Source organism: Conger conger, chromosome 13 (genome assembly GCF_963514075.1).
Source record: "Conger conger chromosome 13, fConCon1.1, whole genome shotgun sequence".
In the NCBI taxonomy this organism is placed as follows: domain Eukaryota; kingdom Metazoa; phylum Chordata; class Actinopteri; order Anguilliformes; family Congridae; genus Conger; species Conger conger.
This window is the reverse complement of record NC_083772.1, coordinates 19,032,453-19,045,609: the sequence shown is the minus strand read 5'-3', so window position 1 is coordinate 19,045,609 and position 13,157 is coordinate 19,032,453. Positions and strand designations below refer to the sequence as shown.

General features: G+C 47.4%; 1 protein-coding gene across 1 annotated transcript in view; it reads right to left on the bottom strand.

Annotated features, from left to right (window-relative positions):
* Positions 1-13,157, bottom strand: part of LOC133107871 (contactin-5-like) — a 242,674-nt gene that overhangs the window by 49,709 nt on the left and 179,808 nt on the right. The window contains 2 exon segments of the mRNA XM_061217139.1: positions 2,751-2,880; positions 9,523-9,659. Coding sequence (XP_061073123.1) covers positions 2,751-2,880; positions 9,523-9,659 — 267 coding nt within the window.

The following is a 13,157-nucleotide window of genomic DNA, read 5'->3' as shown; positions in this document are numbered from 1 at the left end:
TAATGATGTCCACCGGGTTCCTCTCTTCTGCCGGCTGGAGAAGGGAGCGGAAGGCTAACCGGTTTATTAAAGACTGCAGAAGAACAACTGTGAGAAGACAAAGCCTTTTGTTCCCTTTCCAAAACCCCGGAGAATCCAGCTCTCCTTGTGCAAAGGCATCTATTCATGATGTGTTGCTTATGCGGGAGCAAGAAAAAAACAAAAACAAAAAAAAAACAACAAAAAAAAAGAGCAAAGAATAAAGAATAGCGCTGGAGGTAACTGTCAAGGATACGGCTTTGTGTTTGAAGTTCAAGGCTGGCACCTTTTCAAAGATCGTACCTCACCTGCTTCACATTGGGGTGCCTGAACAAATGGCCAACAAACTTTCCGTGACAAAGTTATCAGTGTGGCGCAGGCGATAAGGGAAATTGTGAGGGGAGAGCTTGACGCCTGTCGTAACTCACCCCCCGCCCCCGCATCCCCCCGCCCTGAGCCTCGCTGTGCCAGACCACGGCGATGTCAGGACTAATTAGCGCCCCTCTGAGTGACACGTGGCTCACGCCATCAGAGATTACCGCCTCCCAACACCACCCACTGCGGGTGGCCGGCGACCTTCACACGACCCTGGCACGTGCCTCCTCTCGGGAGACCCAGGCAGAGAGGATTCTGGGCCGTATTTCACGTGAGGGTGTGGTGCTCCTGTATGGGGTAGGTGGGGGGTTTGGAGGGGCGGATGGCGCTTGGCAGGGGGGTATCCTCGGGGGGGCTGCTCCTGCCCCCCCTCCCCCAAGAGACACAGTGCTGCGGTTCAGATCACGCCCAGCAGGATGAGGGCCAGACACGCCCCTGAGAGCCTGCCCTCTAATCCGTCATGACAACGGCCTCGGGGGGGGCGTCTCCGAAAGGGCAGGGGCCACGGGCATCTACCGCCTCCGGGCCAGGATTACCCAGCATGCATCAGCACTACCCAAACATCCCTCCACAGCCTGTGGTTAAAAAACATCTCACAGCCAGTCTGCGTCAATATTAGGAGGCTTTGGGTGAAATTACATTTGCCGTGTACCCAGGACTTAAGCGCCATCAATACGCAGTTAGGCCATGGCGGAAAATCAAATCTAATCCTTCACATTACCGCTACCCAGCATGCACTGCTCTGAACGAAGCTGGCAGCGACACGTTGGGTGGCAGGTTTAATTTGCGCAAGATGTGTCGTTTGGAAAAAAAAAGAAAAGAAACTAAATTACCAGGAATGATCACAGGGGGGTTTCTTGAAAACGAGGACAAGTCGGCCGAAAAATGCTCCCCGCAAAAGCGGCAATCTTCTGGCTGGATTTCCTCAGCCTGTCACGGGAGGGTTTTCCTCTGAAGGACGAAACCACACAGACGGAGAACCCCAAACAAACCTAGAACGCTCCTGAAGGACAGGAAAGGGACCAGGCTGACTCACCAGACGCATGGGGGAAAGCCAGAGTAAGACAGGGCGGATTATAGGGGCATTGCTCCGATCTCTCTGGGGAAAAGAGTGGGGGTATCGCTCCTCACTGAGGCTGTGCTGTTACTGGCTTTATAAAAACCCCTCATCATCCCGCTCTCTCCTCCCTTCCCTCCTCTCCCGCTTTCAAGTCGCTACCCCTGCCGCGTTTGCCATTTTCCTTTCCCTCCCCATAAAGCCGTGCTCTATCTCTTCTTCCACCCCTTTACACAAAGACACGACAATGAGAAGCACTGCACGGCACTACAACTGCACTAAAACTCTCTCTCACTCTCTCTCACAAAGCACTGAGTGCTACTACCCACACTACAACTCTCTCTCTCTCTCACAAAGCACCGAGTGCTAGTACCCACACTATAACTCTCTCTCACAAAGAACTGATGCTACTACCCACACTACAACTCTCTCTCACTCTCTCTCACAAAGCACCGAGTGCTAATACCCACACTAAAACTCTCTCTTTCTCTGTCTCTCCCAAAGAACTGACAGAGATACTCACCATACTACAAGTCTCTCCCTCTCTCTCTCTCTCTCTCTCTTTCTCTCTCTCTCTAAGCACTGACAGAGGGAGATTAAACTTCTTATTTAAAAAAAATAAATAAAAAAGTACAACACGCCTGCAATTTAGTCATTTTTGCTCTCTTTTTGACAACTGTGGGAAATGATGGCCATTAAGCGGAATGGCAGGATACAATGTTTTGCTGATAATGTCAGGGATTATAAGACTTCCATTACCGCTTTAAATGAAAGCCTCAACTGCTCACGAAGACTCTGCCTCCATTTTCAAAATGTCAGTTGATTCTTCTGACAGTGTACTTTCAGCATTTCTTCACCATGAAAACACAATACTGTATATAATGCACATAATATAGAACTAAATTCCCAAAGAAAACACAACAGATTAAGAGTTTGCTCATTATAAAGCAGTCATGAAAAAATATTTGGCGTTATGACAGAAAATGTGATACACATCACATCATTCAGCCACCACAAAGCTCTTATCACTTATTCACGAATGATTTAAAAAGTAGACATGTCACATTTATAACAGTGTTATTACAGGTTTATTAATGTGAGCAGCCTCCTCTCAAAACCACAGCAGCTCATGGGGCAAACAGAGGGGCAAAATATACCTAAATGTAGTACAAGTTCAGTTCGCAAACAAAGAGCTGCCACATTATAAAGCTATTATAAACATAATTGTGCCACAACAGCTTTATTAATTAAACAAATTCTGTGTTTACTATGAAGTGTGAGCAAGCAGAGAAGTGCTTACCTAGGACAGAGAGCTGAGCGTTGGAGTAAATGGCTCCGTATTTGTTCTCCGCGATGCACTGGTACATCCCGGAGTCTTCCAGCCGCAGGTTGCTGATGGACATTGTCAGGCCCATGAATGTCACTCTTCCCTGGAGGAGAGAAGAACAGACGGATTCCCTTCCAGCACAACAGACAGACCACATTTTCACCTTAAAATCAGCAACCTCTTGAGGTGACCAGGTGAGGTGAGTTAACTGTGTAATCAACTGCTTTGATTGATCAATTAAGTGCAGAGTCTACTTCATGTCTCTTCTACTAATTATGGATGTGATGCTTTAACTTGTGGAAGAACCTATGCACTTGTAAGTCGCTTTGGATTCAAGCATCTGCCAAATGACTGAAATGTAAAATCTAATGTAATATAGAGTAACAACAAAATCCAGCACACTGTAGCTCTACGGGATCAGGGTTGAAGACCACTGTTCTATACTGTTCTGTAGAACAGAGGAACTCACCATAAACAGCACTTTGTTTGTTGTGCCACTAGATACACACTACAGCATGAGCCATGGCGATATTGCTACCGTTTAGCCTTTAGCCTTTTTCTGCCTGCCACCATCTTCACAGCATCCAGACTAGACCTGTAGAACTGTTCCTTCCCTCAAGACATTTGTGTACGGAATAGCCAGTAGAACCTCCGTCTGCTGATGTGTTTGAGTACTGTTAAAAGTGTTACTTATTGTTGCACTTTATTGTATTGCACTGGAAGTGTGCTATTAAGATCTAATGGCCTAGTGGCTGAGACCCGGATGGGGGGTGGTTCAAGGCCCGATGTAGCGACAATAAGATCCATGCAGCTTCTGGGCCCTTGAGCAAAGCCCTTAACCCCAGGTTAACTACAGGGGGATTGTAACCTGCTTAGTCTTATCAACTGCAAGTCACATTGGGTAGAAGTGTCAACTAAATAACTGTGAAGTAAGTAACACTGTTGTTGTTGCCGCTGTGTGTCCCTATGTGACTAGTGTGTATGAACGAGAATTGCTTGTGAATGAACACTTCATTGTTTTCAAGACTATGTGGTTGGAACATATGACAAATAGACCTTGATGTGAGACCGAAAGAAATCGGAAGATAAACAATTTAGTGCGACAGACAGCAGACTGAATCTTCTGTGGTAGTGTGAAGAATCACAAAAGTGCCTATTTTATTTATTTTAGCACATTTTTAGTCAAAGCAATCTTTGAGAAATATAAACAATGAGTCATTTTCATAGTGGGGTGTTTTTCCCTGATGGGATTAGTAGCAGGTTAAGTGAATCATATCTCTGGTGGAACTGTGTCTGAATTACATCCAATGGAAAAAGCCGTTGTCATGTCCGTAAAAGCAGACTTCTGTTACAATTCCCCTCCGAGGAATCGCCACCTTAACGTGGTGGAGGGGTTTGTGTGTCCCGGTGATCCTGGGAGCTAGGTTGTCGGGGGCACTGTTAGCCCCCAGTAGGGTCTCCCAAGGCAAATTGGTCCCGGGGGAGGGGCCGGACTAAGAGCGATTCAAAGACTCCCATGACACGGCCACACAAAGACCCAGTTACCTCGCCCGGAAAAGGGAAACCGGGGCCCCCTGCTGGAGCCAGACCCGGGAGGGGAGCTCGTCGGCGAGCATCTGGTGGCCGGGCCTTATCCCATGGGGCCCGGCCGGGCACAGCCCGAACTGGTCACGTGGGGTCGCCGCCCTGTGGGCTCACCACCTGCAGGGGTCGGCATCGGAGTCGGGTGCTTTGCCCAACGGGCGGTAGGCAAAGGCGGGGATCCGGGCGTGCTGATCCTCGGCGTCGCAGACTGGTTCTGGGGACGTGGAACGTCACCTCTCTGGTGGGGAAGGAACCGGAGCTAGTGCGGGAGGCGGAGCGGTACCAACTAGATATAGTTGGGCTCACCTCCACGCACAGTACTGGTTCCGGAACCAAACTCCTGGAGAGGGGCTGGACTCAGTTCTTTTCTGGAGTTGCTCAAGGTGAGAGGCGCCGGGCGGGTGTGGGGATACTCACAAGCCACCGGCTGAGCGCCACTGTGTTGGAGTTCCACCCGGGGAACGAGAGGGTCGCTTCTCTGCGACTACGTGTCGCTGGGGGGAAGGCTCTGACTGTCATTTGTGCGTATGCACCAAATGGCAGTTCAGAGTATCCGGCCTTCTTGGAGTCACTGGGTGGCATCCTGGAAAGGGTGCCACCCGGAGACTCCATAGTTCTGCTGGGCGACTTCAACGCTCACGTGGGCAATGACGGAGAAACCTGGAGGGGGGTGATTGGGAGGAACGGCCTGCCTGATCTGAACCCAAGCGGTGTTTTGTTATTGGACTTCTGTGCTGGCCATGGATTGTCGATAACAAACACCATGTTCGAGCATAGGGTAGCTCATAAGTGTACTTGGTACCAGAGCACCTTAGGCCAAAGATCGATGATCGACTTTGTGGTCGTATCATCAGACCTGCGGCCGTATGTCTTGGACACTCGGGTGAAGAGAGGAGCAGAGCTGTCAACTGATCACCACCTGGTGGTGAGTTGGATCAAGTGGCCGGGGAGGCTGCCTGACAGACCCGGTAAACCCAAACGTGTAGTGAGGGTGAACTGGGAACGTCTGGTGGAGGCCCCTGTTCGCGAGGTCCTCAACTCCCACCTCCGGAAGAACTTCTCACGCATCCCGGGGGAAGCTGGGGACATGGAGTCCGAGTGGGCCATGTTCAAAGCCTCCATTGCAGAGGCGGCAAGCAGGAGCTGTGGCCAGAAGGTCATCGGTGCCTGTCGGGGCGGCAACCCAAGAACCCGCTGGTGGACACCAGCGGTGAGGGAGGCCGTCAAGCTGAAGAAGGAGGCCTTTCGGGCTTGGCTGGCCCGGGGGTCCCCTGAAGCAGCAGACAGGTACCGGGTGGCCAGAAGGGCTACAGCTTCGGCAGTCGCTGAAGCAAAAACCCGGGTATGGGAGGAGTTCGGGGAGGCTATGGAGAAGGACTTTCGGTTGGCCTCGAGAAAGTTCTGGCAAACCATCCGACGACTCAGAAAGGGAAAGCAGGGCTTGTCTCAGGCTGTTTTCAGCAGGGGAGGAGAACTGCTGACCCGGACTGGGGATATTGTCGGGCGGTGGAAAGAGCACTTCGAGGAGCTCCTGAACCCGAACAACACGTCCTCTGTGGAAGAGGCAGAGCCTGAAGACTCGGGGGAATCTGCACCTATATCCCTGGTGGAAGTTGCTGAGGTAGTCAAAAAGCTCCTCAGTGGCAAGTCGCCGGGTGTAGATGAGATTCGCCCTGAGATGCTGAAGGCTCTGGACATTGTTGGGCTGTCTTGGCTGACACGCCTCTTCAGTGTCGCGTGGAGATCGGGGACAGTACCTGTAGAGTGGCAGACCGGGGTGGTGGTCCCCATTTTCAAGAAGGGGGACCGGAGGGTGTGCTCCAATTACCGGGGTATCACACTCCTCAGCCTCCCTGGGAAAGCTTACTCTAGGGTACTGGAAAGGAGGCTCCGACCGATGGTCGAACCTCGGATTCAGGAGGAGCAATGTGGCTTCCGTCCTGGCCGTGGAACAGTGGACCAGCTCTTTACCTTGGCAGGGTTGCTGGCGGGGTCATGGGAGTTTGCCCATCCAGTCCACATGTGCTTTGTGGACTTGGAGAAGGCTTTCGACCGTGTCCCCCGGGGAACCCTGTGGGGTGTACTGCGGGAGTATGGGGTACCGGGGCCGTTGTTACGAGCCATCAGGTCCCTGTATAACCAAAGTGAGAGCTGTGTCCGCATTCTCGGCACAAAGTCAAGCACGTTTCCGGTGGGTGTTGGACTCCGCCAAGGTTGCCCCTTGTCACCGGTCCTGTTTGTGGTATTCATGGACAGGATCTCAAGGCGCAGCCGAGGTGAGGAGAGTGTCCGGTTTGGTGACCTCAGAATCGCATCGCTGCTTTTTGCGGATGATGTGGTTCTGCTGGCTTCATCAGACCGTGACCTTCAGCACGCACTGGAGCGGTTTGCAGCCGAGTGTGAAGCGGCCGGGATGAGAGTCAGCACCTCCAAGTCCGAGGCCATGGTTCTCTGCCGGAAAACGGTGGATTGCTCCCTCCGGGTTGGGAACGAGTCTTTGCCCCAAGTGAAGGAGTTCAAGTATCTCGGGGTCTTGTTCACGAGTGAGGGTAGAAGGGAGCGTGAGATCGACAGGCGGATCGGTGCAGCGTCAGCAGTAATGCGGGCGTTGCACCGGACCGTTGTGGTGAAGAAGGAGCTGAGCCGGAAGGCGAAGCTCTCGATTTACTGGTCGATCTACGTCCCAACCCTCACCTATGGTCACAAGCTTTGGGTAGTGACCGAAAGAACGAGATCGCGTATACAAGCGGCCGAAATGATCTTCCTCCGTAGGGTGGCCGGGCTCAGCCTTAGAGATAGGGTGAGGAGCTCGGACATCCGGAGGGAGCTCGGAGTAGAGCCGCTGCTCCTTCGCGTCGAAAGGAGCCAATTGAGGTGGTTCGGGCATCTCATCAGGATGCCTCCCGGGCGCCTCCCTTTGGAGGTTTTCCGGGCTCGTCCAACTGGGCGGAGACCCCGAGGGAGACCCAGAGCCCGCTGGAGAGATTATATATCTCTCCTGGCCAGGGAACGCCTCGGTATCCCCCAGGAATACCCGGCTTTGCCTACTGCCCCCGCGACCCGACTCCGGATAAGCGGGTGACGATGGATGGATGGATGGATGTTACAATTCAGAATATTTTGAAAATGCCTTTTTTTAACATTGCAACAATACAAACACTCCTGGTCACTTACAAAAGAAAGAAACAAGCCGAAGATCCCCTAAACAAGCTGGAGAATATGGAATATGTTATACCACCATGCTGATGCTGTGTTTATTCACCAGTTTGAACTCATATCAGGTTAAATCTGGACTGACCCACTAACCTCAGGTTCCAGGCACTAGTTCTATGGAAGTTTCGTGATTCTCGTATTCAATCTGAGGGCTGTTGGGTTTCTTGTAGCCTATTTCTTGTTCAATGAAGGCATCTAGTTAAGTTCTTCCATCATATTTTGTTTTTACATAATTATATAGATAGAGATAATAAAGGTTCTGCTTGCTGCCACTTATCTAGGTTTGCTCTGAGTTCTTCAATTTTCACTAATGATCTAGTTTCAGAGAGCTGGAAAACAGGTTTTCATCATCAATTACAACCTCACTCAGTTCAAGTGCCTTTCTATAATTATAATCAATTTAAAATGCAACCTCATTGCACATTAAAGTTTCTAATGCAATTAATGATTAACTACAGTTTAAATAATTTTATTTAAATGATTAGATTAAGTCTGAATAAAAATTCAAAGTGTCTAATTAAGAACAATTGACCACAACATATTCAATTACAATTCACAGGCAGGAACTACAGTTCCAGTGAGAATGAGCACAGAACCAGGTTTGAGAAGGCCAATAGTACCATACGCTACAGTACAGCTTCCATTATCGCCTTTCTTTCATAAGCTGAGTCACCAATCAGTAGGAGTGTGTGGGGGCGACATTAGCTCCGGAGGTAAGAGCGGTTGTCTGGCAGTCGGAGGGTTGCCGGTTCGAGTAGACTGGGAGTGTGGAAGCGTCCTTGAGCAAGAAACCTAACCCCCAATTTCTCCCAACGAGCTGATTGGCACCTTGCGTGGCAACCTGTCACCGTTGGTGTGCGAGTGCGTGAGTGAATGGGTGACTGAGTGGCATTACATTATACGTACATTACATTATAGGCATTTAGCAGATGCACTTATCCAGAGCAACGGACAATAAAGAACCGGGGACAGGTGCACTGAAAACCCTAGAGGGAAGTACGTTTCCAAGCGCTTGAGTGACCGCATAGATTGTGGTCACTTGTAGAATAGTCAGAACCGACCAAGTAGCAATACCACAGTTGACAGCTAGAACACCAAGACTAGCTAAGTAATTAAAACGCGATTAATTAAAAGTGCAATTATCAGATATAACATATACATACTATACATGACTAATTATTACAGAATCAAGGCATTAATTGTAAAGCGATTTCGATAAAAGCAATATACTGCACAAATGCAGTCCATTTACCATTCGCCAGTATGCAGCACCCACTGATGTTGGCTCTATACAAGCTGAGAAGATGCACAGCACAGGGAACACAGATAAAATGCACACTGGTGTCATCCAACAATTCTAGGAAACCCTGGGCCTCAGACTGAGATCCAGGAAGTCACCCAGACCTGGATTGCGTGGTCTGTTGTCAGGGCAACATCATCCAGACTGAGCTGGTGATTCTGTGATAACCCTCTCAGCTCATTAGCCACAGGAGGGGTCGTTTAGCGACCAAGTTACTGCACAAAGAGTCTGTTGCCATAGCGTTCGTCTTGGCCGTACCTCTTAGATTTTTCTTCCCCAAATACAGATCACATTGCCTGAGCTACAAATGTGCAAATACAATGTCTTTACTGTTGATATGATAGGTAATCCAGTGCGTTCATGTCCCACATGCATACCCACAGACATAAACAGGGCTCTCCCAGCAACAATTAAGGCCTGGACAGGGCTGTCTTCATGCTGGTCTAATTCTGGTATTGAGGCAGGACACACTCTTACTCAGCCGTCTTATGTTATTTTGTTCTGTCCGTCACCGTTTAGCTGTTCAGGACATTCTTAATTCCAGAACATTCTGCCGTGTCAGTGTATTTGCAGGTTCTAATGAAGGAATTGAATTAAGAATGAACTACTAAACATATTGTGGCAGGGAGTGTGGCGGTGCAGTTGTACCTCCGGGGGGATGGGGGCGCCGTTGCGCAGCCAGCGGTAGGTGGGCCGGGGCTTCCCCGTGGCCCTGCACTCCCACTGCAGCTCCTCAGTACTGTCCAGCTGCGTGTCATTAATCCTGCTGATCCACTGAGGAAAGGCTGAGGAACCGAGCACAACAGGGCCGTGTCAAATTACATTAACATTAACATTAACATTAACATTAACATTACATTACATTAACATTAACATTACACTACATTACACTACATTACATTAACATTAACATTACATTACATAACATTACACTACATTTACATTAACATTACATTACATTACACTACATTACATTAACATTACATTACACTACATTACATTACATTAACATTACATTACACTACATTAACATTAACATTAACATTACATTACATTACATTACATTACACTACATTACATTACATTACATTAACATTAACATTAACATTAACATTACATTACATTTATATTCCATTACATTTATTTACATTTACACTACAAAATGTCATACCCCCCTGCTGAATTTATAATTTACCCTTTGTCTTCCAGCAGGTTGGTAATTGGTGGACATGTTTAATTGCTTGTTTAATTCCAGGATAAGGGGGGGCAAATCTCACACCTGACGTCTTGTGTTTTTTGCACCTTCAGCACCTTGCACCATCCAAGACTCCACTGTTATACTGATCTCTCACACCCCATTCTAGTCTACTTTAAAGAAAGAACTTGTCATCCTGTAAACTTTTTGTCGCCTGTCTCATTTTCTTGTTCACGACTAAAAGGAGCAGTCGTAACAAAAGGGACAGTTGATTATACTAAGCAGGGGAAAATCCCCCCTGGGGTAATGTGGGGTTCAGGGCCCAACAGATGCAGTGATCTTAGTCTGGTTACGCTGGAGCTTGTACCACAAACATTCTGGGTCCTAGTCATGTTCCGTAGCTGTTCAATCTAGTACAGGGATCTGATTCGGTTCTCTATTATTGCAGAGATCTTATTCTGTTCCCTCCAGGATAAAGAACTGATTATGTTCTCTATTATTGCAGGGATCTGATTCTGTTCCCTCCAGGATAGAGATCTTATTCTGTTCCCTAATACTGAAGTGATCTGATTCTGTTCCCTCTAAGATAGAGATCTGATTCTGTTCCATATCACCACAGGGATCTGATTCTGTTCCCTCCAGGATAGAGATCCGATTCTGTTTCCCAATACTGCAGGGATCTGATTCTGTTCCCTCCAGAAGTCAGATCTGATTCTGTTCCATATCACTGCAGGGATCAGATTCATTTCACTCCGGGAGCTCAGGCTCCGGTCCTGGAGAGCTGCAGTTTCTGCAGGTTCTCCTGCTTTCCTCTCAGCCAGCAGCCTGTTCAGGCCCTGGAAGTCAGGAGTGCCCCCCGTGGGGTAAATCTGACCCTAATTAGAGTTTACACGAGTCCACATGCACCCTGCCAGAGTAAACTGTACTCACTCAAATGTTACTGCGTAGACATGATAAAAGACAGACACCATCATTCACCGCAGCTAACAGAACATGTTACCCGGAGACAAAACTCACAATGTAACACACGCTGCTAATAATTCAGCCACACTCTTATGTGCCCCATAGGCATATTGATCTTATGTTTTACTTTTTTATTCACTCCACTCCCTCTCCTGGGGCGTTGGAGAAGAGTTTATTAACACAACCCACCAGTTGTTTCAGGATCTTCCATTCTTTTTGTTTTTGTTGCTTGTTTTTGTTTGGCTTTTCTCTCTTCAAATTGGCTTTATAGATCAGCGGTATAATGAAACTGTTGCCATGGGGAAGATGTACTTGCAGGAAACATGGCAGTTCAGAGCAAGATTTCAAGAAAGGTAATTATTTTAGATTTGTTTATATCGCCGAGTTCATGTTTACTGGTTCTTAACGACCATTGCTTGCCCTGTGTCTGATTGCAGTGTAATTGTAATCTATCAAAATGAGACTGGAAAGTCAGACTCTCAATCCCCTATTTTTAACTGTCACAGCATGTGATTCTGACCCCACATTAGGCCTGGAACCCTCTCAACGGGGAAATGTAATTAGACATAAATAAAACACTAAATGGAAACTGTAAAAAAATAAAATAAAAATAACACTACCACTGCCTGAAAACATGTGTCACACAAACAAATTTAAGGCATGTAATTATACATAAAATAAATATCAATTAAAATGTACTTATAAGCTAAGATAATATACATGTTGCAGTATATATGCTAAGAAGGCATGCATCTTGTCACGTTTCAGGTCTGTCTCACCATGTTTTATGTTGATTTATGTTTATTCATGTTGTCTTAGTCACGTAGTGTCTTATCATGTATCATGTTAGTCTAGGTTTGTCATGTTGTTTAGTTTATTTCTTGTTACGATTTATTTTCTTGTCATGTCTAGTTATGTTTTCGTACGATTATTTTACCTGGTTATGTTGAGTGATTATCGTCTTAGTTTCGCTTTGTGTTATGTTTCGATGTATGTTTATTGTTACGTTTAACTGGTCGTTGTTATGCATACACTTTTACATGTTTTTCCGCAAACCTTGCGTTCCGCCTTTTCTCTCTCTCTCTCTCTCGTTCTGTCCTTCACTCCCCTAATGTTCTATTTGTCTATTTACTAAAACTACTAACGCTAGATCAGGATTGGGTAGAAACTAACAAGACTAATCATGTGTTCATGTTACCTTATGTTTCTCGTGCATGTCATTTACTAATTTACTAATGCTAGGGCAGGATAGGTTTATTACTAACGATTACTAATCTCCTTGTTAAACTTGTCATCCATCGCACCTGTTTTCCATTTCCTTGCTACGCTCTTACTAATTGTCTACACCTGTCTACACCTGCATTTATAGCCCAGTCGCGCAACTGTTCACTGCGAAATTGTCTGCCTCTGTCTTTTCACGCAACTCTTGAGCATTACTTACAGTTTGATTACACGTTACGATCCACGCCTGTTTACTGACCATCGACTATTGATTTCTGTTTTGTGACCTTCGTTTTGTTTCTCGACTACGTCCCAGCCTACCGTTTTTGTACTTTTGCCCCGCTGATTGTTTCATGGTTTCGACTCCCGCTTCGCCCACGACTACGCCTCTGCCTGCCGTCCGCCTGTTCATCTGCCCCGCTGACTGCTCTCCTGCTACCGGACCTTCCTGCACGCCTACCGACTACGAGATTGCCTCTTCCCTCGGCACCGTGCTTTTTGTTTGTTTTGTATTTGTTTGGCTGGATCTTCGTGTATGGACTTTGCTTGTATTGACTACGCTCCTGGGACTCGTCCCGAATAAAGCCCTAACGGGACTTTATTTTACTATTGTTTCTGAGTCGTGCATTTTGGGTCCAACCCCCACGCACCCGTCTCACATCTTCTAAAAAGGTCAAGAAAATCTGTGTTAAAAACATCAAGGAGTTAACATACATACAGCATTAGTGTAGAATCAACCCTGTCAGAGCCTCTGAGCCCAGCAGGACCAACATGTACAGCAGGACCAACATGTACTCAAATTGAATGTTCCCTAACTGTGCTCGTTCTCATCTCTTCTTTTTCTTACAATGTTATCTACTTCTCGCTCCGCCCATCAGGAGAGGCTGGAAAAATGTTGAGAAAA